General features: G+C 52.0%; 8 protein-coding genes across 8 annotated transcripts; 7 read left to right on the top strand and 1 right to left on the bottom strand.

The window, feature by feature from the left end:
- Nucleotides 1–2,505: 2,505 nt before the first annotated feature.
- On the top strand, nt 2,506–3,044 carry PG997_009179 (uncharacterized protein; the record flags this gene model as incomplete). The annotated part of the gene is made up of 2 exons (XM_066813494.1): nt 2,506–2,662; nt 2,842–3,044. The coding sequence occupies 2 exons, from the start codon at nt 2,506–2,508 to the stop codon at nt 3,042–3,044; spliced, it is 360 nt and encodes a 119-aa protein (XP_066665456.1).
- Nucleotides 3,045–4,380: 1,336 nt separating this feature from the next.
- Nucleotides 4,381–5,049, top strand: PG997_009180 (uncharacterized protein; the record flags this gene model as incomplete). Its single annotated transcript, XM_066813495.1, has 1 exon — nt 4,381–5,049. The coding sequence occupies one exon, from the start codon at nt 4,381–4,383 to the stop codon at nt 5,047–5,049; it is 669 nt and encodes a 222-aa protein (XP_066665457.1).
- Nucleotides 5,050–5,993: 944 nt separating this feature from the next.
- Nucleotides 5,994–7,216, bottom strand: PG997_009181 (uncharacterized protein; the record flags this gene model as incomplete). Its single annotated transcript, XM_066813496.1, has 3 exons — nt 5,994–6,628; nt 6,703–6,808; nt 6,959–7,216. Coding segments are annotated over 3 exons (999 nt in total), but the record flags the coding sequence as incomplete, so codon positions are not given.
- Nucleotides 7,217–8,309: 1,093 nt separating this feature from the next.
- PG997_009182 (arsenical-resistance protein) lies at nt 8,310–9,628 on the top strand (the record flags this gene model as incomplete). Its single annotated transcript, XM_066813497.1, has 3 exons — nt 8,310–8,586; nt 8,653–8,795; nt 8,894–9,628. The coding sequence occupies 3 exons, from the start codon at nt 8,310–8,312 to the stop codon at nt 9,626–9,628; spliced, it is 1,155 nt and encodes a 384-aa protein (XP_066665459.1).
- A 3,086-nt stretch (nt 9,629–12,714) lies between these two features.
- PG997_009183 (uncharacterized protein) lies at nt 12,715–13,083 on the top strand (the record flags this gene model as incomplete). The annotated part of the gene is made up of 1 exon (XM_066813498.1): nt 12,715–13,083. One exon carries the CDS (start codon nt 12,715–12,717, stop codon nt 13,081–13,083), a length of 369 nt encoding a protein of 122 aa, XP_066665460.1.
- Nucleotides 13,084–14,336: 1,253 nt separating this feature from the next.
- PG997_009184 (ankyrin repeat protein) lies at nt 14,337–15,511 on the top strand (the record flags this gene model as incomplete). Its single annotated transcript, XM_066813499.1, has 5 exons — nt 14,337–14,352; nt 14,431–14,516; nt 14,589–14,875; nt 14,909–15,242; nt 15,284–15,511. The coding sequence occupies 5 exons, from the start codon at nt 14,337–14,339 to the stop codon at nt 15,509–15,511; spliced, it is 951 nt and encodes a 316-aa protein (XP_066665461.1).
- Nucleotides 15,512–18,401: 2,890 nt separating this feature from the next.
- PG997_009185 (uncharacterized protein) lies at nt 18,402–19,997 on the top strand (the record flags this gene model as incomplete). Its single annotated transcript, XM_066813500.1, has 1 exon — nt 18,402–19,997. One exon carries the CDS (start codon nt 18,402–18,404, stop codon nt 19,995–19,997), a length of 1,596 nt encoding a protein of 531 aa, XP_066665462.1.
- A 4,810-nt stretch (nt 19,998–24,807) lies between these two features.
- PG997_009186 (uncharacterized protein) lies at nt 24,808–25,176 on the top strand (the record flags this gene model as incomplete). Its single annotated transcript, XM_066813501.1, has 1 exon — nt 24,808–25,176. The coding sequence occupies one exon, from the start codon at nt 24,808–24,810 to the stop codon at nt 25,174–25,176; it is 369 nt and encodes a 122-aa protein (XP_066665463.1).
- Nucleotides 25,177–25,618: the final 442 nt, after the last annotated feature.

A 25,618-nucleotide genomic window follows, 5' to 3' on the forward strand; every position in this document is an offset into this window, starting at 1 on the left:
TTGCACGGCCTAAGGACCCCCTGCAAGGAACTGCTGGCCCGCAGTCGCAGTAGTCGCAGTCGTGGGTGGCGTGCGGCGACAGTGTATTATTCCAGGTGTATTCTCCGGGAGCGACGACCCTATCTGCAGAAGCCAACATGTACATCCCCCTACTGGACTGGCCTGACTCCATCTCCATGATGGCTACCATGCAGGTCGCAGACGCTTGAGTGAGAAGTTTAGGGTAGGCTCCGGCTGCGGGCAGTGGCAGGGGCAGGGGCCGGCTCCCATGATTCGCGTGGGGAATTATCCAAGACCACCTGCCGGAAGAGGCAGGTCCTCGGGGCGGGACCAAATGAGGGTAGCATGCGAGATGGGCAGCTACCATGGGAGTATCAACACACAAACCCAGCTAGTGCCGCTGTAAACAAAGAGGCAAAATATGCACGACGATACCGCAAGTTCATCCTGTCGAAAGCGACCTCTCGTCCATGGGGCTACTCCGGGCCAGCCAGATTGCGATTCGTGCTTGTTTGTTCGGCCGTCTGTTGTGTGATATGCACCTTCCCAGCCCGTCAACGGTTTGAATTGCGCCTTTCGCTTGCTGCTTTCGGGGTTGCACACCGCTGGATATACTGATTCATTAGCGGGCGCTACTTATGCAAGCCTCCTCGATTGCCCAAGGTCTCACTCACCTCCACCTCCGGAATAACGAAAGGACCCTAATTCGAGTTTCGGCCCGACAGCTGGGAATGTACGCCCAGGAACAACAGGTCGTATTCATCATGTCACCTTCAACAGCAGATGGTCAAAGAACACCAACTCGATTAACCACTCGAACGATGGAGGAGTTCAGTCCGGGTGGGGGAGGCCATAGTGCGACCGGGTAACCCCATTCGCGGGTGCATTGGCGCCAACAGCATGAACAAGCACGCAACTCGCGGATCTAGTAAACGCAGATATGGCGGCGGCGATCGCCAGAACACAAGCATTGCTGTGGTTGCGGCGCAGAAAACAAACATCGAGTGGAAGGATGCGGGATTGCAGTGGCTTGGCAGTTAGCTAAAGCTTGATACGCAATTTCCTTCTTACACATCCCAGCCCTCTCTTGGAAGTTACCTATCTAGATCACCAGCGGGCAGCGACGTGATTGGCCAATGGACCCCCAAACAAAAGCAAGCAAGCCGGCCGGCTGGAATCGCAAGCGAACTTGTCGCATTAACCCGTTTAAATTCGTTCCAACTGCAGGAACCGTGCCGTGTGGTCGCTTTGGATACAGTTACAGTAGCAACGGCTCTGGAAAACATCACCCCATGTTCTTGAACTCACCAGCAACCGGGATCTCCCCTCTTAGGAACCCCAGGTCCAATCCGAGTCTCGAAAGTATAAGTTAGTTGTCAGTTGGACAGGACCAGCCTCCTGGTGCCTGGATTTGAGGCTCGTATTATGGAATTACTCCTTTTCAGTTAAGCTTTCCAAACCCGTATATGCTGCCCCTGCCTTAGATGCTTCATGTGAATTGAGTTTCGTTACGCAAATTGCCCAGCACTCGCATACCGTGGTGATACCGCACCTCAATGCACTCGCTTCCAATATAGCCTCCTCGAATATTTGGAATTATCCCGCGTCGCCTCGTTTATATCTACAGTATCATGTACCACGAACCACCAGCGAGTCAAGCCAGATACATCTACGGAGGCGAGGCTGGTCACACCATGCATGGTGACGTCTGCAAACATGAGCTGAATCAGCACGCCACGGAATCTATATGTCTCAGAGCGTCATATTGGGGAGGCCGGGAGGAGAAGGTAAGGAAGGAAAAGCAAACACCAACGGCCGGCCCGTCGAGCCGTTCTTGCCCCCGCCTGCTCGCCCGCTTGTAGATGACGGCACACATTGACATGCTCTCCGATCCAGTTTAAATGTTTGCGCCTCCTTACGGGCGATTTCTGGGGCCAGGGTTGATGATGCAGGGCGACGAGGGACTCTAAATATAGGGGCTCGCCGTAGTTATTGAGAAGGTCCTGGGGTTCTCTACATGCAGTTTCTCCCAAGGGCCATTGGTACGATCAATACAGGCTTGTTTGATGCACGGCGAATGAACCCGAATTGAATGAAGCAAGGAGGGTGCGAATCCCCGTCCTTGCAAGCTGCTGCGTTTGCGGTTTGGAGCCCATTCATCCATCTCCTGGAGGTGAAAGGGGCATATCTCCAGGAGTGTCAAGTGCTGAGCAGCGAATTAGGGGGCGGTCGCAGTTGGGCCAATGTGGGGTAGCTAACGTTTGGTGATAGTAGGGGGCGTCCAGCTCTTACCCCTCGTTCTCACTGAATGCATAAGTATAATCTCCTAACTTCATGACTTCAAATCTCAAAAGGGGCAAATATCAACTACGCTTCCCATAGTCCGCTTTTGGGCTTTCCAGCAAGAACGGCTGGCTCTGCCGCGGAGAGAACGATGGCGCGGGGGAGGCGAAATGAGCAACATGGCCAAAAGAGACCAATCTGAGGAGGAATCCGCCGCCCTTGATGGGCGACGGGCAGCCTTACGATGCAGTAGCACTCGACTACACCGACAGATGTCCCCTCCGTGGCGGCGGCGCAGGCCGTGATTGCGACCTGGGAGCCTGCCGAAGTCATCCTGGAGCGCCTGAACGATGTGCGGGACCTCCTGCGCCTCCATCGCGTGAGCGTCAGGTGCAAGGAGATGACCCATCGTTCGACTGCAGGAGCGAAGTTTCCTTCGGCCCGTGGTGACAGGGCAATCAGGTGAGAGGCTCTGGCGTGGGAAGGGCCTGGTTCAACGTGCATCTCATGAGCATCTCCCCTCTCCTTCGAGAACGTGCTGACAGACCCCCGGACCAGGCCCCGTCGACGGTTCTTCCAGGTACGTGCCGTCGCAGAAGGGAGCCCTGGAGGAGTATGAGCGGCCTTTCCGCAGCAGCAACACGACGAAATGGAGGCGGTCCTTCTCAATGATGGCCCCGACTCGACAGAGCGCCAAGTCGCGCGCCATGCTCGTGTCGCGTCGTGGTACCTTTACGAGGAGTTCGACCATGCAGTCGTGAACAAGCTGTTATTCCGACTAGGGACTGGAATAGCTGCCGTGGGTTATAATGCTTAGCAAGAACTCCAAGGGCTAGTGTCGGGTATGTCATCTTAAAACGTTTAGGGGACCCCTTTCAACAAAGGTGCATATAGCTGACTATTCCTAGGGCCACTTGAAAGGGGCACTCACGGTCTGAGACCTGACGGAAACACACAATGGATGGATTGACTCATATTCATAGACCAATCATAGAATAACCCAAAGATCTCCGTCTTAAACTCCCGGTGAATATGTGCTGTCAACGCCCAGTCGAATTTCGACCTTCGTTCCGGTTCGACATTATTCGTCCACTGGCGGCGGCCTGGCCTGGCCTTTGGAAGCGAATATGTATGAAACGATTCTCAAATACGACCCATTATCATTATTATACCCTCTTGCGCATCGGTGAATCTCCATGTGCAGCAGGACTTGGCCCGTCACCGACCTCCAACTCTGCGGGCCCAGGATGCGCCACCCTCACTGCTTCACCAAACCTTGAATACTCACTCAACTCACTCAAGCACCCGAGAAAAGAGCAGCACCCTGCCACCTAGGCCTTATAACCCGACTTAGCATAGATCTCCCTTGACCGGGCTGGTGTAGCCTAGCGGTAGTATTCTTATTCATATACTTAAAGGCAAGGGGGTTCGATTCCCTCTGCGGTCATTTCTTTTTTGGCCTTTCTACGGCCCCCCTTTTCTTCCAGCACTGAGTAATACCCCGTTGCCCGTTCTTTACCCAAACTTCTGTCTATATACATGGTCACCGATTATTCGCCTGTATAGGTAATCAATACTAGCTTTCAGGCAATTAACCTTTGTCACAATTTTTCCAGATTCAAACTTGTTCTGCTGAGCGCCGGTGGGTTCAGTTACTTCATGTAGTCAACAAAGTTTCTCTTTATCCCTACTTATCCATTAACCATACCTGCCTACCTGTCAAGCATCTCAGGCCCGTCACATCGCAGGAACCCGAGACACAAACTTGCTGTAACCAACAAAGACCCCATTGATCAGTAGTGATACACCCACCCACCGAACAAATGGAAGATATAGTGAAGAATGGCACCCGAGAGAATGTCTTGGCTTGGACAAACACATTTAGAAGACACAAGAATAAGTATGGTTTCAGTTGGACTTGATGGGAGCAAAAGGCTTATAGACACTGAAATACCAGCGATTGATGGGGAGAGGAGCACTGATAAATATGCTTGTGATCCTTTTCTCTACAAGTCGTCATATTAATCTCTCCTCTAAATCATCATACGCATCTTTTCCAAGCTGAACCTCAACTTGCCTCGCGACAGCCAACAAACCATGTCAACGACCTTGCCGCCCAGTAGCTACGAGCAGCTACCTCCTCCAACACCGCCGCCAACACGACCACCCACGCCAGACAGCATGACGAGCGACGCAAGCAGCCCCCAGCAAGCCCCGTCTCCCCCGCCCGAGCAACAGGAGCCGCAGTCAGTCTCACCTCCTCCAGCCGACGATCCCCTAACCGAATCTCTGTTCGGTCCTCCGCCCACCGCTGCTACTACATCACCACCGCATTCGCCCAACGACAGTATCCACCATCGCCTCCGTCCCCTCGACCACTACTTCGGCCCCCACCTCAACCACGACCTCAAGCAGCGCCGCGCCGTCCACGAGTACATGCTCTGCCGCATGACCCAAGACCAAACGACCCTGTATATCCACCGCGCCATCCTCGCCCTGCTCCTCCTCCTACCGCCTTCGTCTTCGTCTTCGTCTTCGTCCGCCCCCGCCACCAGCTTCGAAGCCGAGGTCGACGACCGCCTGATCTGGGAACTCGCCTCGCTCCTGCAGCACGAAGCGGCCCTGCACGCCGCCACGGCCCGCACGGTCCGGACCATGTGGCTCCTGGGCCTCCCCCGCCCGCAACGTGGCGCGCGCCGACGCCTTCGTGCGCGATACCGCGCGGTATTCCACGCCGTGGCGACGGAGTCAGGAGCAGGGATTTAGACAGGGGACAGGGACCGCGAGAATCGCTCGCGGACCGGTTCCGCATCTCCTACGGGGCCTCGTACGCCATGTACCGCCGGAACCGCTACCACCCGGACCAGTTCGACAGCCGGAACCATGCCTACTGGGCCTACCACCTCCAGCTGGACGACTTTGTGATCGAATTTCATGACGAGGCAAGAGCGACGGCGCAGCAGCGGCTGCCCAGGGGAACGAGGGCACGTCGCTCCTCGACACGGGCACAGCGGCCAGCCGAATTTCGTTGATCGACAGCCGAATCGTGCCTTACTGGCGCAACCATCTTGGACTGGACGACAGCTCGGGCCAGATTGGTTTCGAATCATATTCCGGGAGGCGCGGCCGCGACAGCGGAGCAGTGTGAGAGTGAACCGTATCGCTCACTACCTACAGTGATAGCGGCAGCGACGACGACGAGGTGCCCCTTGCCGGATGTAGGATGCATCAGGAGTAACCCAATGTGATGCTCCCGATCTACCAAGTCCAGACGACACCGTGGACCCCTTGATGCCCGGTTACCCATCTCTCGTCAGAACTCCAGACACGTTCGATGTCCAGTTATTATGCACTGAACGCATGTCGACGGAGAAACATTGACGGCGTGCACTGTAGATAAGAACCCTCGATAACATCTCCTTTAGCGCCCAAGGATACCCAGGTACGCGGTGCTCATATTCTTTGGGTTAAACGCTTGTTGGATACGAATCGGAAGGGAGGGAAATAGTTCATAGGAATAAGTTGCACATAGAGAGGACGACACGAATCGTCGCCGGAATTTGCGAGTCGAGCTAATGCTGAAATCAATGTCAATTCTGACTACAGCAGTGAGAATGCTCACCATATAAGTATGTGACCACGCTTCTCCCTATGAGCCTAGGTATCGATCTTTTCGTCCCTCCCAAGAAACGCCTCTTTAATACAAACCCAATCGCACGCATAGAATCCTCATGCCAGTCGTCCACGAAGTCCGCCTCGGCGATTCTAGCGGTAGCCACGGCCTCGGCTTCTAGAACGGCTGCGGTAGCTGTCGTAACTAGGACTGCGCTTCCTGTCGTCGTCGAAACTATCGCGCCGACCTCCGCCGCCACCTCGACCACCACCACCGCGTCTTTTAGGCGGGGGCGAGGGCGACCGCGAACCGTACGAAGGCGAGCGACCTCGGCGCGGCGGGGGCGAAAAGGAGCCGGAGCGTTCTCGGGGACGGTAGGCGTCGACGTTGTCTCGGTCGCGATCTCTTCCTCCACGTCCGCCGCCACCACCAAATCTGCCGCCAGGCGAACCGCGTCGTCCCCGTCCTCCAGGGCCACCTCCAAATCCTCCTCCGAACCCTCGACCTCCTCGGCCACCGCCGCCACCTCCTCGTCCGGGCGCGGGCACTCTGGGATCGATGTTCGCTCCACGGCTAGCCGTGGGCGGCGAGGGGAGAATTTGCGCCGGGGTAGGACTATCGAGACATTGATCGTAGCTCCGTCGACCTGGGCCTCGTGCATGTGTGCAATAGCGGCTTCGGCGTCGGCTTCGTGTATGTAGAGAATGTAGGCAGTACCGCGATTCGTGTTGACTGCAAATTTGGCGATGGTCAGTAAATGCGGCTATCCACCAAGGAAAATCGGGGGCACGCGAAAGAAGACTTACATTGGCGGTTCATGGGAAGGTCGAGATCTCTGATGGGGCCATATTGGCCAAAGACTTCGCGCAGATGGTCCTCGTTGATGTTTTTGGTGAGCTTCTCGACTACGATCTGTGTGGCATTATTCGAGGTTAGCAAAATGCCCCGCGCGCGCGTAAAGAGAGTAAGGGGAATCGTCTTCCTCGTTTCGGGCCTAGCGACCGCGAACGTGAATTAAGGGCCTCGACAACGAAAAGAAAAGCTGGTAATGAAGACACTGACCTTGGTGCTTCCTCGCAGAGGACTCTCGCTCCGTCCGCGACTGAAGCTGCGCGAACGACTCCTGCTAATGCTGCGGCTGCGGCTGCGGCTTCTGGTCTTGCTGCGCTCGTCGCGGTACCGTCCGTTGCGACGCGGCGCAGGTGATGCTGAGCGGGTGGGCGACCGGCGGCGGCGCATAGGCGAGGGCGATCGCGAGTATCTGGAGGGCGGCGTGGGGGAGCGGCCGTAGCGCTCGCGCGATGGTGATCTGGAATCCATGGCGAGAACTCGAACAGCCTTGTTGTTTCGGTACCTGGGTCACAAGTCGGAAGCTGGCAGGGCCAATCGTCGCGCAGTCGAGATAAAAGTTGGATGATTTGATACGGGCTGACAAATGCTGCGGCGTAGTAGGTCTGGTCCGAGAGAACGGGTATCTAGAACAATTGGCGGTTGTTCTAGAAATTCGATGTTGTATTTTCGAGAATGTGATGAGGCTGTGAGGCAAGCAGACAGCAACTGAGCTTGCTGAACTTGGCAAGCCTGGCAAGTGCTGTGACGTTTCTGGGGCTGGGTCCAGGCACAAGAGACGTTACCTGAGGCCGCTAACAAAATTTAGTGGACCTTGGAAGCGCGTCGGGTCGCGGCAGAGCTGCAGCTGAATTCGAGGGTTTGGGGGCTGATTTGCAACTACAAGAGGAAGAATTGGATGCAAGCAGATGCGCTACCAGCCGAGTAACAATCAAGGCGCATCTTGTCTCGCAGGTGAGCAACACTTGAGTGGAAACTTGAAGCTCACATGAATACCTACTTCATATTATGATGTATGTAGGTAGACAAACATAGCAAGCATTCTGGTCACTCTTGGCAAATAAGAAGTGATGAGTGTAAGTAAATCCGGCTCAAACATGCCTTCCAGTCAAGTGCAATGTCAGGTAGAAGGTGCAAGGCACCAAATGTTTTCAGTAACCAAAGATTGGCAGATGCCAGTCCATCCAGGAAAGAGATACCAACAACACAAATACACATCGCCAGATTCGGCTATTTCTTGGCGAGAAGAAAATAGCGTTATGTGTTAGAGAACAAATATTGTGATGAATTTATGTATGATGAGCTTTGCATGTTCTGATACTGCCTGCCAGTTGATGCTGGTATCCTAGAAAAATCTAAAGGGAGAGGGAACTGTCATGCCCCGATTCTGATTGGTTCGTCGTAGCAGGACCTACCGACTTACATGACACCGGGCCAGCCACCTCCCTGCCTCTACCACAGCGCCCGCTTCTTACTTACATGCATGTATATATGACCTTAATTCTCGTTCAATCAAGATAAAGGATATGAGTTCAAGAGTAACACTTTTGCATGAAAAGTAAACATGGCGTCTTCAGAGCCCCATCATCTCGACACCACCCGCTACGAGAAGCACCAGGCTTCGCCCGGAGCCGTGGAAAACCAGACCGACTCGACAACGACTCCTGAGCACCATGATGTCCGAAAAGTATCTGCCTTCAAGGCTCTGGGATTGCTCGACCGCTTCCTAGCTGTCTGGATCTTCCTTGCCATGGTCGTGGGCGTACTGCTCGGCAACTTCGTTCCCCAGACTGGCCCTGCGCTGGAAAGGGGCAAGTTTGTCGGTGTCTCTGTCCCGATCGGTATGTGCTGATGAAGCCTTATACGCATGCGGCTACTAACGATAGAAATCATTTGAATTTTTCTAGCTGTCGGCTTGCTTGTTATGATGTACCCCATTCTCTGCAAAGTCCGATACGAGTCCCTGCACGAGATCATGTCGCATAGAGGCATCTGGAAACAAATAGCCTTCAGCGTCTTCATGAACTGGATCGTCGCCCCCTTTCTAATGGTAAGATATCAAGACTGCCCGCCACTTTGTACACTGTAGTTGGAAACTGTTGGAAAACCAAATCCAGTGCTGACGTCTGTGACCACAGCTCGCACTAGCCTGGGCTTTTCTCCCCCGACAAGAGCGAGCTCCGCGCCGGCCTGATCCTCGTGGGGCTGGGCCGGTGCATCGCCATGGTCCTGATCTGGACCGGCCTCGCCGGCGGCGACAGCGAGTACTGCGCCATCCTCGTCGCCGTCAACTCGATCCTGCAAATGGTCCTCTTCGCGCCCCTGGCCGTCCTCTTCATCCGCGTCATCAGCCACGACGCCTCCAACAAAATCAACGTCTCCTACTCCGTCGTCGCGACGAGCGTCGCCGTATTCCTTGGAATTCCTCTGGGGGCCGCCATAGTCAGCCGCTTTACATTACGAGCGATCGCCGGCCCGGACTGGTATGAGCGCGTGTTCCTGCGGTACGCGGCCCCCTGGTCCCTGATTGGGCTGCTGTACACCATCCTTGTCCTGTTCGCGTCGCAGGGCCACCAGGTCGTGCACCAGGTCGTCTCCGTCGTCCGGGTCGCGGCGCCCCTCGTCATGTATTTTGTCGTCATTTTTACGTTCACGCTCTGGGTCTCGCGCCGGCTCGGGTTCGGCTACGCCCTGGCCGCGACGCAGAGCTTCACCGCGGCCAGCAACAACTTCGAGCTCGCCATCGCGGTCGCGGTCGCGACGTTCGGCGCCGACAGCGATCAGGCGTTGGCGGCCACCGTTGGGCCGCTCATTGAGGTGCCGGTGTTGCTGGGGCTTGTTTATATTGTGAAGCTGGTGGGAGAGCGATACAAGTGGAAATAAATGAGGCGGATACAGTATCAACCATTTATCCCCAGCAAGGCACTGGAGGGTTTTGTGATCTTTATGATAGTCCAAATAGCATAGACCAAGTTCAACCAGTATCATTCAGTCCTGTCCATCAGCTCAAATAAGCGCATGTTTCTCACGGAACATGGGCCGCGAGTCGTGCACCCGAGAAAGGTACGGGCTTTGGACACATCGTCGAGCCCATGCAATTCTGAGATGATGCCGGCAGCGGTATCGCAAGACGTCTCCTGTCCAGGTAGCTCCTGAGACTCGCCTTTTGCTGGCTGAATAGTACGAGTGCTAGAGGAGCAGACAGCGATTTTCTGTCCGCAACCTCCAGTTCCTCTTGAAGGGACGCCGCAGCCAGGCGTTTCATGAGGTAATTCAGAGGCTACTCGCGGAGTGATTGCCGGAGGGATTTCCTTTGATTGTGGCGTAGGTAAGGGGCACACCCCCGGCAGTGCTCGTTGGCCAGTCGGCATCCCCACCGCTGAGGAGGCTACCGACCGTAGCGAGGTATCCCTCTGTGCTGCGGACTCACACGCACTGTTTGTATTTGCCGATGCCGCTTCTTTAACCCTAAATGGTGCTGGCTCCCGGAGGAAAGCCTCGATCTCAGCATCCTGTACGCCATGGATCTTCAATAAGGCCAGGAGCTTCTGGTTCGTTGCGGCGACAGCGCGGGCAGCCTGCTGGACCTCAATGGTGGCTTGCATTCCTCGCCTATCATGCTCTGCCACTTTCTTCTCCAGACTGGCGACATACTCGCGCTGGCGTTGGCGCGCCTGTTGCTGGCTCTGGCGATTGGCCTCGCGGTCAGCGGGCACTCTAATCTATGACCTCATTATCAGTTTTTATGCTGCTATTAAAACGTCGGAAATTACTCTTACGGAAACATACCTTTCTAGGCATCCTGATTCAGCTATTTCAGACCAGCTGTCATAAAAGTTGCTTCATTGCAATCGTTTGCGCTTGGTGTTGAACAGGGATGGACTGAGTATTGCATTGGTTTCTTGCCAATTTCTAAAGTACCGTACCTGGTCTTCCCCACAATGCAGTCGTGCACTAATTCCACCCTTCAGTGCTTGAACGCCATTCTTCCAGCCCAACATCATTTTATCGATGATATAACCTGACACCAAGACTGGAGGCAGGATGATTACAGTCCGCAACAAAACAAAAGCTGCGGACTCTTATTGCTACGAGTTTAACTATGCAACAGACATTGTCGGAAGGGCCTTCGCCTCACAGCACCGGCAAAGAGCCAAGCTAAGAGGCCAAAAGATAAAAAGACAAAAAAAAAAAAAAAAAAAAGAAAAACATACAACACCGAGGATTCCCAGGTCGTCACCGACCCTAGTACTAATTCGGCTCTCTAAGCTCTTGTCTGGGGGGAGAGCGGACGCCGACCTTGTGCAACAAAGTGTTCCGTGTAGGGAAGACCCAGCACTGCCGCACGGACCATACAAAAAACCAGCCGAATCGAAGCGAAACGGACCAGGACGGTGCTTAGCACCGTATCGTGCCATTTTCAGTTCCCAGATTCTCCTACCGTTTCTATTTGTACCTTCACTTCGTAGGCGTTGCTATTTCCAGTGGCCTGACTACGCCTAACTTTGAACCAGACGCCTGATAAACATACACCCAGTCTTCTAATGGCTCGCTCTCATTGCATCGCTTAACTAATGGCCACTTTCGGCAACCTAGAATTTTCTATTCCCAGAACGCGATCCTATTGAATGATAACTCTGATTCATCTATTCTCGACTCGCCACAGTGACCAAATCTTGAAACGCAACACTCCACACTGCCACGTTCGCTTGACGGCTTTCGCACAACCCCGTATGCCTTCAACGCTCGTCTACAATATTTTGCTTATCTTGTGAACCACCGCCGAAGACTACCTTTTCGGTGAACCTACTGGCTTGCCGGGTGGCCAAGTCTCACTGTGGCCAACTAGTGGCTTTAATGCACTCATCACGTTGGCCGACCAGCTGAAGGCTGACAAGGTCCCTGAGCGAAGAGACAGGATCTGGCAATAGAGACTTCAAGTGGTGTCGCCCAAGCCAGCGACTCCTTGAGCAGATATTCGCGCAGAAGCATATGTAATAGGATATTTCCTGGCTAGTATCGAGCTCATACCTGGGCTTCTGCATAAACAATGTTTCAGCTGACAGTGATCACGGAGCTACCTATCACAACAAGCCAATGCCGACAAGAAGGAGGTCACATATACGAGGTGGCGCCCCGGACTATGCCTAGGAGCCTACATGCAGCACAACCTCGACCATTCGAGGCTCAGCCCAACAAAGACATGTTTCGACTGGAAATGCGCCCACACACCTGATCTTGTATTTGTACAAGGGCCCTCAACTCCAAGCTGCCTTCCCACGGCTTGGCCATTAACATACACTTGCACCTTAAAGTAGATAGTATGAACGGTGGCGATCATCTTCCCCTTTATTCAAGCTGCCAAGTCCTGCGGAAGTGGGAACGAGGCAGAGAGGAACAACTGAAATTGTGTCTCCGTATGGTGTATACCAACTGCGACCAAGTTCATTGCGGCTACTCACCGTCATAATGCGATTGGTTCATCTTGGTGTATTGGGAATGTCGGAAGTTCACTGGCAGGACCGTACGAGCAACAGTCAGGGACTGAAGCCGGCCTTCTCCGCCCTGTCCTGGGTTTTTCCATTTCACTCCCAGCCAATGGCCCTGTTTTGCATCACACCCAACATGCAGGATTCAGCATACAGCCTGCAGCCATGGCGTTCTTACTCGTCCGTATTGAACACATGGTAGTCGCCCGCCGACTGGTGAAGCATGGCTGGCTACCTGTCAGGCTGAAACAAAACCATTGGGGCTGAAATAACCCTCACTGTCGCTATCATTCCCCTCCTTTAATGCGAGGCATAAGGCCATAGCAACGCCCTGATTAACAATTTGATAGAAAACGCTATCCGAAATTTCTGCAAGCAGCGTCGTCGATTATATGAATCCTTTGCTCGAGCGAAAGCCTGCCGCTACTGATAATCTTGCCGACGTACGAACCGGGGCAATTGTTAGCTGGACACGCCGAGATGGCCACAGACCGACAGACCGTCAGAGATCAGGGAGACAGAATTGGAACGAAACGACAGTTGGCTAACGAGGCTTATATAGTCGGCTGGATCTGTGCGATTTCTACCGAGTACGTCGCTGCTCGCGTCTTCCTCGACGATGAATACGAGAGCCCCGAGCACAGCGCACAGCACGACAATAACAGCTATACGCTTGGAAGGATAGGAAAACATAACGTGGTTATTGCTGTCTTACCCGATGGCGAGTACGGCACGGCGTCGGCTGCGATAGTCGCGCGCGAGAAGGACGTCCTGTGCTTCGAGATGGAGGCGGCCGGACTAATAAACCACTTTCCATGTTTAGTGATCCGGGGATCTGCGATTACGTAGACACGCACAAAAACAAGGAATAGTAAGGCTACGCGGCGATAACAGCGGCGGCGTACGCGAAGGACGTTTTCAGCCGGATTGCACCGAATAAGGTGGAGGCCGAGAGGAAACTCAGCGAGCTTCTTAAAAACGGTTAGTTGATTTGTGTTTATTATACTTTTACGAAGAGCATTTTAAGATTTAATAAAAGAAGAATAAGCTGTTTTATATTTAATCGGCTCTATATAGGTCGATAAGTTTAATGCTTTAATAGTATCTACTACGGTGTCCACGATACACGAGCATGTTATATATAATAAGTCCGTGCTAAATCGAAAAGAAGATCGAGAGGTTCTTAACTAGCTTACCTTTATTAATTATAGGCCACAATATTCCGATTACCTTAAAAGGCGACAACCTGGTACAGGACAGTGGCTCCTAGATTCCGAGGAGTACCAAACGTGGCTTGGTACCCGACAGTAGGCGTTGTTCTATCCAGGCATGCCCGGAGCAGGAAAGACGATTTTTACCTTAACCGTTATTAACGATTTTAAACATAGGCTCTGGGACGATAATATATCGGCTATTACCTATGTATACTATAATTTCAAGCGGAAAGACGAGCAGAAGATCGAAGACTTAATTATAAGCCTTTTAAAACAGCTCGCTTAGGTTAGGCCCTCTCTACCCGTCGCTATTAAGCAGCTCTACGAACGATATGCCCCTAAACGAACGAGACCTATGTTAAAAGAAATATTTTAAGCACTTCGCTTCGTTATATCCGAGTACTCGAGAGTGTTTATTATGGTTAACGCCTTAAATAAATGTTAAACATCGGATAATTATCGGGTATATTTCCTGTTTACGCTATTCGACTTGTAGGCTTAAAATAAAATTAATTTCTTTACGACGTTAAGGATAATTCCTGATATTAATAAGAAGTTCGAAGGCAGCCCTCGTCTCGAAGTGCGTGTTAGTGATTTCGATATCCGTAAATACCTCGAGGGGTATATTGCGTAGCTTAGAGTAGTTATAACCGAGAAAAGCGACTTAAAAGACTTAGTCGTTATGAGGATTATTAAAGCGGTAAATGAAATATAAGTATTAAGGTTTATAATAGCGAACTCGTTAACTCTAATAGGTTTTTATTCGCTTAACTCTATTTAAAGTCCCTTTAAAGAAAAGATACGCTAAGGGCTATTCGGAAAGCGTTAAGCGGCATAGTTTTAAAAGCTTAAAGCGATACTGCTTATAATACTACGTATATAACTATTATGGAACGCATTAAAGGTTAATTAATAGACTGGGCACGACGTGCTAAGTAAGTTTTAATATAGATTACCTGCGCTAAGCGACAGCTTTATAAAGTTAAACTGCAATATGCGCTGGCAGTCGAGTATGACGAGGTGGCGCTTAATCTAGAGAATTGCCTCCGAATCGAGTATCTGGTCTCCGTATGTACTAGACTAGTGATAATAGACGAGTAGAGCGGTATTATCCGGCTGGTGTACTATACGGCCTAAGAGTATTTTGAGTTAAAAAAGTCGCGGTGGTTTCTAGATATTAAGTTAGTTATAATAACGATTTGTACGATATACCTATTGTTTAGTAACTTCGCTATTAGTTATTGCGAGACGGATGAAAAGTTCGAGAAGCGACTCGCAAAGCATCGCCTGTATAATTACGCCGCTCGGAACTGGGGGCTTCACGCCCGTGACAACGACGTAGACGATAAAGTATTGTCGTTTTTATCGAAGCCGGAACAAGTTAGTGCAGCAAGTCAGGCACTACTGGCGGGCGTAATAGGTTATAAGTATTCAGGATACAGTTAACGGGTAATACGGAGAACGGGATTACACCTGGCAGCATATTTTGGTTTAGTATGGGCGGTGGATAAGATAGGAGATAACCGCAGTGTTAATGTGAAAGACAGTACTGGACAAACATCGCTGCACCTGGCTTCTGCCGAAGGCCATAAAGAGGTGGCCAAGCTGCTGATAGAGAAGGGCGCGGATGTCAAGGCCGCAGCCAACGACGGATGGACACCACTGCACTGGGCCTCTTCTAGAGGCTATGAAGAGGTGGCCACGCTGCTGATAGAGAAGGGCGCGGACGTCAGGGCCACAGACAATAGCGGACTGATGCCACTCCATGCGTCTTTACGCCACGGCCATATTGATGTAATTCAGCTACTCCTTAACAAGGACACCTGAAGTTGTAGAGAGGACAATTTGAAACGCTCCCTCCGTTTTTATGCAGTACAGGGGGTCTAGAAGCCTTCAATCTCTTACGCAACAGAAAGCTACATATAAACAAGAGGGACTACTATGGTTCCACATTGCTATCAGTAGTTGTCCGCTACGGTCATGAGGAGCTGGTAAATCAACTACTCGCGATACCAAATATTAACTGTACCTCGAAGGACAGCTTTAGCCGAAGCGCGCTCTAGTGGGCTCGAAGGCAGGGCCACGTCGGTATTGAGGAGCGCCTGCTCGAGACTGCTAAAAATTAAGGCTTCGATATTGGTACGCTGGAGGTGGAAACAGGCGAGCCGGCCGAGTTTTATACTAATAATGGGTATTGCGATGTGTACTTGGCCAATATACGGGAGGCTTACTACTATTGTAAAGATTATAACGGTGGCGACTTTATTACTTGCGTGGAATGCCGGGGGCTTAGAGCTTATTATTTAACTAAGGTTAATACCATGTTATTCCGTAAAGGAGGAAATTGATTATTAGTTATTTATAGCGGGCTCGGCCAAAAAGAATGCATAATTACGAAGCACCTAATCCGGTTCCCCTAGATACCATCCGTGACACCAACCTTACTTACTATCAGTAGGAAGAATAATCCCGCCAAGTTATAACACGTCGCCGCTTAACCACTACATCCAGGCCGTCACCTTTGAAGTTTAGAAGTCAATACAAGGTCTGAAGGCTATCTCAAACTGGCTAAGGGACTCACAGTGCTGGCGTAGATCATCTCTGGCGCGCAGTGACACCTGGGCCAGTGAGGCTAGGAGATGTACAGGTCGTGATACGCTGCGTCCTTCATGGCTTTTGGCCGTCAACCGAGGCGGGCTATGAACGCGGAATTGCTACACGCACACCGGGCTAGGCCGAATCTTGGTAAGCTGTGGAAGGAAATGGTGACCAAAGGTACAAAGGAACGGTCGTCTCACGAGGCCGGAAAGGGAAAACGGTGCGGGGTAGAGGGTGCAGCCCCTCCGCACCGTCCAAGTTCCGTTCTCCTGTCTGTAAGATGACTCTCTAAGCTCTTGACCAGGGGGAGAGCGGATGCCGACCTTGTGCAACAAAGTGTTCCAGAAAGGGAAGGCCCAGCACCGCTGCGCACGGACCATACAAAAGAAGCTGAATTGAAACAAAACGGACAAAAACGGTTCGTAGTACCGTACACTATCCTTTACGATATATAGACTCTCCCACCGTTTCTCTTTGTACCCTCGCTTCGTAGTTGCCGCTATTTCGAGTGGCCTAATCACGCTCAACTTTGAACCAGACGCCCTGATACAAGTACACCTAACCTTTTTAATGGCTCGCTGCCGCCAGATGATTACATTTCTAGATTTCGTTTCATATATGTTCGACCCGCCACAGTTGTGACGGTTGGTAAGCTCTGATAAGGACTCAATGCGCTGACTTAGAATCCTCGTCCTTTTAGGCTAGTTGGTTAGAGCTCTAGATTAAAGCCGTGATAACAATGACCAAATCTTGAAAAGCAGTACTCTGCGCTCGCCTCGGCTGCGCTGCCACCTGGTCCATTGACCTTTAACCGACCCTCTTATGCCTTTAACGCCCGTCTGCAATGATTATACCACCTATCACGGACCTGACCTTCCTGCCTGGCCTTATATGTGAGAGCAAAGTGGACCGTCACGGTTCCACCTCCTACATCCTCCGCCAAATCCCCCAAAGTACCGTTACTTCGATTCAATAGTACTCCGTAGCGTAACGCAGTTACGGTATGTATAAACCCAGACTACTAGCGAAGAAAACATCAGCTGACTAAAGTTGTCGATCAAAACATATAATACGATAATGGTGACTGACACAGTGCCGACGGGCCTCCCGCTTTCTAGACATCGGGCCTGCGCCCATCATGGCTTCGCCAACTTTTATGCCTGCCAGGCTAAACGTTATTCATCTCATGGATCACAACCCGGACTGCAGAACCAGTGTCGTCCTCAGTGTCATTCCTAGCCTCCTATTAAGAATCTGCCTTGTATCAGGCTCTCTGCTTCCTCTACCACGTCTATTATACTATGATTTATCGAAGAGACTAGGCCAATCAATTTGGAAATTGAGTTCAAACAGTCCATTGAGAAAGCCGTGACTCATACCCCCGTGTATCGCGGTGATTGGTCTGTCGGGCAGCTGCATGGCGATACGAGCTTTTTGCCGGTCCTTCGCATCCAACCAAATAAAGTCTCAAACCAGCTTGTATCGCTATGAGTACTTCCTGTTTACTTGACTGGCCCAGCGGAACACCTAGAAACAGGAGGCTGGGATAGTAATCGAAGAATCGACCTCCTATATCAAACTTTGCAGTCATAGCTAATTAGTATAGAGCTAGCCTTAAATCTATGATGGTAAGGGATAAAAAAAACACTCCCCGGTATTATCACACAGGGCTCCTCGTTCTCAGGTGCCGACCAGAGCCAAGAAAAATCTCCAGCTTCAGCCCACGCGAAAACTAAGGAGCAGGAGCAGCGACAATTACCAGGCTCGACCAGGGACCGCACGTGGCTGCTCCAAGTGGCCACACCTCTTCGTTATCCACCTCCAAACATCATCATCATTTCGACTGATTAACAATGGCTTCGCCGTCTTCTGAAGTTTCGGAGCTGCTTAGACTCCACATTAAGCAGGTACTGCAAGCACTAAAGGAAAAAGTCCTGTGGCAGGTAAAGCAACCACTAAACCCGGACCAAACGGCAACGGAAGACAGGATCGAAAAGGAGTTCGTACACGCTGAAGCGGAAATCGATTCGAGCATTCCTCAGTACATCAACGAGCGTCTAAGTAAGTAAAGGGAACTCAAGAGGGCGATCCCAGCTGACACACCTCCGCACAGGCGCGTCAAGAGGAAAGGACACGGCGACGCACGCTTTCGAAGCTCCGAGTGACGGGGCCACTGCAATAAGCCGGTCTAGCTCGGTCAGCCTAGCCGTGAGCTCAGTAGCGACGAATGCATCATTGCCGCTTTCAGAAGCAGAGGGCAGCGTATATGGCAAGGAAGACGCTACAGAAACCGACCCGAGGCAGGCTGATTACTGCCGCCCGAGCTGCCCAAGTGGCTCGATTTTGTATCGGCACATGCGTCCGCGAGACGTCGATGACCAATTCGGAGAAGACAACGAGATTGACGGGGATGCGAGAGGCCGACCAGGAAGAAAGAAGAGGTTGGCCCAAGATACGTCGTCCAAAGCATCGAAGATTCGCAAGACTCGACATGACCCAGACGACGCTGCCGAAGTGGACGAGGACGCCAATCCCCCAAGCGACGTTGCCCAAGTGATTGTGCAGGTGCGGGAAGTTGATCGCTTTTGCAGCATCCCTTCGTTTCCAGCAGCCAGTCCACCAACTCCAGACGTGCTTCTCTTGGCGTCCGCCGTGCGGGGCAGATTGGCGGTTGCCCAGTTTCGCGACATCGTCAAGGAGTGGCGCGGTGTCAACGCCTCGTCGCGTCTCCGACACGGCGGGAATCGATTTCAACGCTTTGGCAGGTTAATCGACGGCGCCGAGGACAGCCTCGGCTTTGCCGAATTTCGCCTCCGCATCGGACAAGCCGGGCTCGCAGCCGAGTTAGATGCCACGGTTTCACGCGGCTTTAAGAAGGTGGGCGGCGATAAGCGCAAAGACAAGAGGGAGGAACTGGGCTGGAGCGAACAGCGGTTCGAATACCAGCTCGCGAAAGGCAGGAAGTGGAATCGGATCTGTGGCAACAAGTTCAGAGGGATTATTGGTTTCATTTTCACAACGCACCGCAATGCATTTGGCATCCCGCCAGAAGATTTTAAGAAGCTGGGCAAGCAGGTCACCTCGAAGTCGATTGCCCCAAGTCAAATTTCGGATCCGGGCCACCAAGACCTCTCGAAGTTCTGCAGGGAGTTCCATGGCCTCCTGGATGATGACTACACCCAGGCAATTTGCAGGGCCGGCAAGGCTTTCGAATCAGCCGTGGTTGATTCAGACCCGAATATCGAGTTCAAGTGGGAGACGCTGCCGGACTCGCCTGACTGGACCACGCTGCCTGAGCCGGAGCTTCTTTCCTACATGCAGCCCTACGAACCTGCCACCACAAACGTGTACCGCCCCACGGAGTATCTGGACTGGCCCCGGCCCGACGCATGGCCGGACAAGTGGGCGTGGCCAGTAAACCCGTTGTCGGAGGGTGTGGTAGGGTGTGAATACTGCGCAGAGCGTGATTGCCAGTGTCTCACCCGTTATCATAAATCAATGCCATCCATTCGACACTACGGCTGCAGGGGGTTGGGTCTTCAGGCGGTGGCGCAAGTCTCCGGCCGCGTCGTTTATAAGAAGAATGCCACAATTGGATGGCTCCTGGGGAAAATTATCCCTCCAAGCGTTCTGAACAATCCGGGGAGGGACCGATGCGTGGAGTTCGTCAGGCCAGACATCCCCGGCGAACCGGTTGTCTGCCACCTGGAGTGCCTTGACTCGAGCAACCTTTTCAGGCTCCTCAATCACGACTGCAGCCCGGTTGCGCAGCTTACGCCTCGGAGGATCTCCTCTCAATACGTTCTTGCCGTGGTAGCCAAGCAGGATATTATTGACGGTATGGAGATCACCATTAGTTACACTCGGAAACATTACGGCCTGCACTGTTCTTGTCGCACCTGCGAGGCTCGGAAAAGAACCCCCTTACCGAACGGGAAAGGGAGGCAATAGGAATGTGGTGCCATAGGAACGAACAAGCTAGTGATATTCATCAATTTCTGTTAAGAAACTCCCACTTTGGCCTTGCGCTTAAGAGTCGTGTGCGGCTTGGGAGGTTAACCCAAGCCGCGCGCTTGCTGAAACAGTCGGATAGTGCCGTCTGAAAGGGGGTCAATTTGGAGCTCTATCGTTTTGAAACCGTGGTATTCTGCTTAGTGCACCTAGCCGAGCTCGCGAATACATCTGGGGAGATTGAGAACTCGATGTCTAGCAAGCCTTTGGTTCCGAGCAATTGATCGCGTTTACGCAGGCACGACCCATATTTCTGCTTCTCGTCGTGGCAGACGCGGAGGCAGTGCGAGAACTCTTCTAGTTGCTTCGTTTTGTGCGCATCAAGGAGCGATGGACTTCTAACCGCCGTAGGCTCCCTCGTGTGTGGTCCTCTCAGCGCTCAGCCTGGAAGTGTGGAGGGGTAAGTGAGGTCATTGCTGCTCAAGGGCAGAAGTCGGTCGTCGTTGACTAAAGCGACTCGTACGCACTAGTCTGCTTACGGCAGGCGGCCATTTGTACGCTTGTCCCACAGTATCTGAGCTCCACTTGTAGCCGCCGCCCCTAGGCATTGCACCAAAATACCTGCCTTACTTAGATACCGAGTCTGGCAAAAGCTGGTTGTTTTTAGATATGGGGAACGTGGAGGCGGGGACTTAGTGTCAGGCTTTCGGCAGTTGCTGTTTGTCACGGCGAGCATCGGCACAGACTGGGACAGAGCTACAGCGATAAGTATGTGCATCTATTGACGAGAGTAACAGAGATGGAAGGGGAAAGGAGAGGCTATCTACGGTACGAACGGAGCTCGCACCTATATAAGGTCTCCTGCTGGGGCTCGTGTGATGTCACGGCGCTGAAGACCGAGATAGGCTAGTGGCCCTGGCCGGCCGACCTGGCCCCTGGTTGGGCCTTTCTGCCTGCGAGACCTGTCTGATCCTGACTTGTAGCTTTACGAACTACGTCTTCGTCATTTGGTTACCCGTAGCCGACCAGTGCATCAGAAGAGCCTGCCTCAGCGCATATAGCGCTATCTCTTTCCCACTAAAGCGCCGTCACAGTGCACTACAGTAGCTATCATTGAACTGACGTCTGCGTAAGGCTCAGGCCATCGGTCGGATGATGAATTGACTCTCATCATCATTTTCGTTGGGCACTGACGACGCGTGCCAGCTCATCATCGAGTCTATCCGAAAATCGTGAGTCGCTTTAAGCGCTCGGCAGTGCAATTATCCTGCTTCGTAACCGGACGCCTACAGACATCTCTGTCTGGGCTGGGTTGGCATAATCAGGGATGTTTTGGAAAAGTTGTGAGGTTGATATTAACGGGTTATATGCAAATCACATGTTTTCGTGTGCTGTTCGGGGCGCAGCATCTCACCTGCATGCATCTACATGACATCAATGCCCCAACGACGCGTTTGACAACGCGACTGTTCACCGAAATTTACTACCATTGAACCTCCTAAGCCACGGCTAATGCATGTGCGCGCAGCGTCCCGCAGGTATGACTCAATTCTCACCAGCTGTTCCGGTCTAACTGGGATCCACGGGATACCTCCTTAGTATAAAGGCCAGCCCATGGCCCTCCGGCAATCTGACAGCCTTCCCAGCCCTTTCTCTTCTTTCTTAATTACATTCTCGCAGGTCGCACGTCTTGTTGGATATCGCAGGTTGTGTTTTCGAAGGATAGATCGTCCTTTTCTTTGGCATATTTCATTAGCCACTCCCCCCACCGTTAGTACAGAGAGTTGGTGAGTTCCCTATTTCTTTTGAAATGAATTGTTGTTAGGCGGTGGTGTGTTATTACCAAGCTTGGTATATTTACTCGACATAATCTCCTTCTCTCAATACCGAGATTTAGTTACAAATAGGGGACTGCTCCGCCAGCATTGATGACTGGCGCAGAGCTGGTTGCCCGGGGAGCGGACGTCGAATAGCACGACACCGCTCTTAGTTACACACCACCTCAGAATCATGAGCAGTTACGCCTGGCGTATTAGCCGATTGGGAAACGGCAGCGATCGAGAGAAGAAGTATAAACAACAGAAGAGCGGAAAAAAACTGTAACGACGGGCAACCAATAGGCATGAAATCATGCCGCAGGCCAGATCCAACATCTAGGTTCAGCACATATGATCGCATCTTCATTCGAAGTGAAGACATGTCTCCTCCTCGCTCGGCGGTTTATCCGTCTTGGAAGGTCTCATGATTCCCTATCAACTAACTCAGATACCCAAAGGTATGTTATGCTCATTAGCTTGTGGGTTAATTATGTGGAAAGGTATATTTGCAAGGGATCCACGTCTGAAGATGGAAACTACGCTTGATTCACTACCAGTCAGACCCGAAAGGGCATACATCAATAGCACATCAGCTACGGAAGAGGATATTACAGTTCAGGCAATGAGAGCTTGGGAGCCTAATTGCGGAAGGTATCTCTTCATTGGATCTATGTAATTAAAACGTTCATATTTAACATTTTAATAGTGGCCACCGAGGGTTCTTTGCAGCCACGAACACATCTAAGGATCGGACCGAGCCAGGTTTCTGGCAAACTTGCCTACTATATATGGGATCAACCGTTTGTGCTTGCATCCCAGGAATGATATCAGTAGTTATTATGGAAACAGGCCATCGTTACTTAGCATATCTCGCCTATGTGCTTTGTGCTTTGTTTTGTACATATGCACATCCTTGGTTCAGGCATAAGTGGATGGGGCAGCGTACTAAGGCCGAGCTTCCTGGGCTTAGTTGGTGCTAGGTATCTGAACAAGATGGAGTATGAGCATCGGGCCAGGGAGGAGTTGGGGGAGTGTGGGGGGGGGGGCTACAAGGAAGATATGTCTAGTATGGCACCAGGCATGGCATGCAGCTATAACGTGTGTTCATAACTTATGCGGTCGCTTGAGGTATTAGAATATCTGTCATATTCCGCTAATTCCGGTGCTTCCTCCAAGGGAACCAGCTTCTTGGGCTGTATATCAGCGGTGTGACACATGCTGTGGAGACTGCTCGCCTGACTGATGCCGGTGGCACTCATCGGATTGGGTTTACGATATTATGTAGCTTCGCCCTATCTTATCTCAAGGATAACTTTAGATGATGTATAAACTGAAGATCTTATCCCTGGTTATAGGGTATAGTTAACCGCCTATAGACAACGCAACGTGAAAGTATCTCGCGACCTCCTATTGCTCTCTCGAGATAGTGATACTGTTAAAGACCACGAGCTATGATGTGGTGGGAGGTCACAGGTCCTCTCTTACAATGGCTGGGGTACCTGAATTATACGGGTTGTAATAAACCGCGCCTCCCTTCTGGAATAGCGTTATTAGCGTTTGGCCGTCAACCGAAGCGGGCTGTAAAGTGCTACACACATACTGGGCTGGGCCGAATTTTGGTGACCAAAGGTACAAAGGAACGGTCGTCTCACAAGGGTAGAGAGGGAAAACGGTGCGGGGTAGAGGGTGCAGCCCCTCAGCACCGTCTAAGTTCCGTTCTCCTAGTAGTAAGACAGCTCTCTGCTGCTTATATATGGGAGAGCGGACGGGATCCCTAGTATTCAGCAGTATTCAGCAGGATATGGTCGTATGTGAAAGAACGATCTGTTTAAGGCCATCATATATGAAATTCCGGTTCTGGATTGAGATTGGATGCCTTTCTTCAACATGGCGCTTCCCCTGCATGAGGCGCAATACCAGGTGTCTAGTGCTTTAGCTGCGACAGCCACCACCTGTTTGCCTTGGTGGTACCACGACCTGCAAGACGGGTTTTCTTGTCATCATGTTTTGAAAGACAAGGCTTCCTGTGGTGAGATTCCATACCCTTTGATGCTACGAGTCATCGAAAGGACGAGTTACGGACCAATCCTTCCAACTCAGGGCAGCTAGTACTGGCGACTAAAGTGAAGCCAAAGGATTGGGGACTCGGCGTCAGCGGGGAGCTAGGGATTCCCTTTGTGTTGGGTGTAAATGTGACAGTCGGGTGCAACTCGCTACAATACGGTGCCAAACGGAGACGCGAAGGGGCCAAGTATTGCTGACCACCGCATCTCTTAGGACTTGAATTGAGGATTGTTGTGATTTATGAATAGTGATCCCCGTAGTCTCGGTGTGAGCCTTGCCCCCAGCCTTCCAAGCCATATGACACGCGCTGCAGCTATCCGACGCCGCATGAAATTGAACGGGACCGAGATGACTGAAGCAATTGCTATTACTATATCAAAAATCCTAGCCTGCCTCTAATATGTCGCACAAGGTATGAAGTTATAAGACCGCAGCCCCCAACGGCCCGCGCAATACCGTCATTGTTACTTGAACTTGATGGGCGTTGCCTGGCGTGTATAACACCAATTCGCACTCTGTATGCCCCCAAACGACGCCCGAAGCCCCTTTCCGAGTTTCAATACATCCGACCATGACATCTCTGAAATCGCTACAGAGAAACTGGGCCTTAAACTGGCAATTGACCGATGTGCCTTGTTTGCGCTGATCAGGCACACGAGATGCTGTACACCAGTCGCACTTTCGTTCAGCCCAAGATGGAGTCGGGTCACTCTGTAGCTACTCCGACCTTTTGCCAACGGGGCCGCAAGGCTGTTGTGGTTTTGTTCTCAGTCAGCTATAAAGACTGAGTATCATCCCAAGGCTTTTCCTGCAACTTCTTCCACCGCCAGAATCACTCAGACTTCCGCATTCTATCACTTACGAAGCTATACCAGGCCCCGACACCTCACGAACTTCGCGCCCCTAAGCGATAGTACCTGCCAGCCAAGATGCGTTCCCAAACCCCTCTCCTCGTTGTTGCCAGCCTGCTCTCCGTCGCTTTCGGGGGGCCAGTTGCCGACCCTCGCAGCCAAGCCGGCGCTATCAACAGCAACAACCTCGCAGTCCGCATGGCTGAGCCCGAGCCCCCTTTCGTCAAAGGCGGAGGGGGCCGCGGTACCGGCTTTCCTCCCGACACCATGCCGCCACCGTTTGCCCCTGGACAGGGTGGCGGTGGTGGTGGTCATCCTCCCAAGGGGCACAAGCCGCCGCATGGAGATGGCGGAAACCCTCCCGAGAGCCACACTGCGACGTGGCCCCCTGCTCCGGCGCCTACACTGGACGGTACTGACTCTGGGTCGACGGACGAAACTCCTTGAGCAGCACTGGGTACATTGGGTGAGTTTAGGTTCGCCCCTTTTTGAATCTTGACGTCGGCCGCACTCGCAGAGCTACTTTTTAGCATATCCCCATATCTTTTGAGTCGAGATGTATTGTAACACGAGAACACTAACTGTTGAGCAGCAGCACGTCAGTTGATTGATAGAAAGGCGTTCGACCACGAAAGTTCCAAGTGCAGACGATAGCTGCTTGAAAGGGAGAATTGGGATTGGGTTGAGAAGAAAGCATGCTGACCCATAGCTGATCTTCAATCGGAGGGACGCCTCCAAGATAGCCCAAGATAGAATAGTCACTCATTTTCTGTATTAGTAGACAATATCCCAGGGATTACATGATATGTCACGGCAGGCAGACCTTGATTGATTTGTCCCCCACGTTGGCAACATTGTAGCTGTAAGCTTCCATACGGTTCATGTTTCC

This window comes from Apiospora hydei (genome assembly GCF_038363865.1).
Source record: "Apiospora hydei strain CBS 114990 chromosome Unknown utg000007l_segment0_segment0, whole genome shotgun sequence".
Taxonomy (NCBI): domain Eukaryota; kingdom Fungi; phylum Ascomycota; class Sordariomycetes; order Amphisphaeriales; family Apiosporaceae; genus Apiospora; species Apiospora hydei.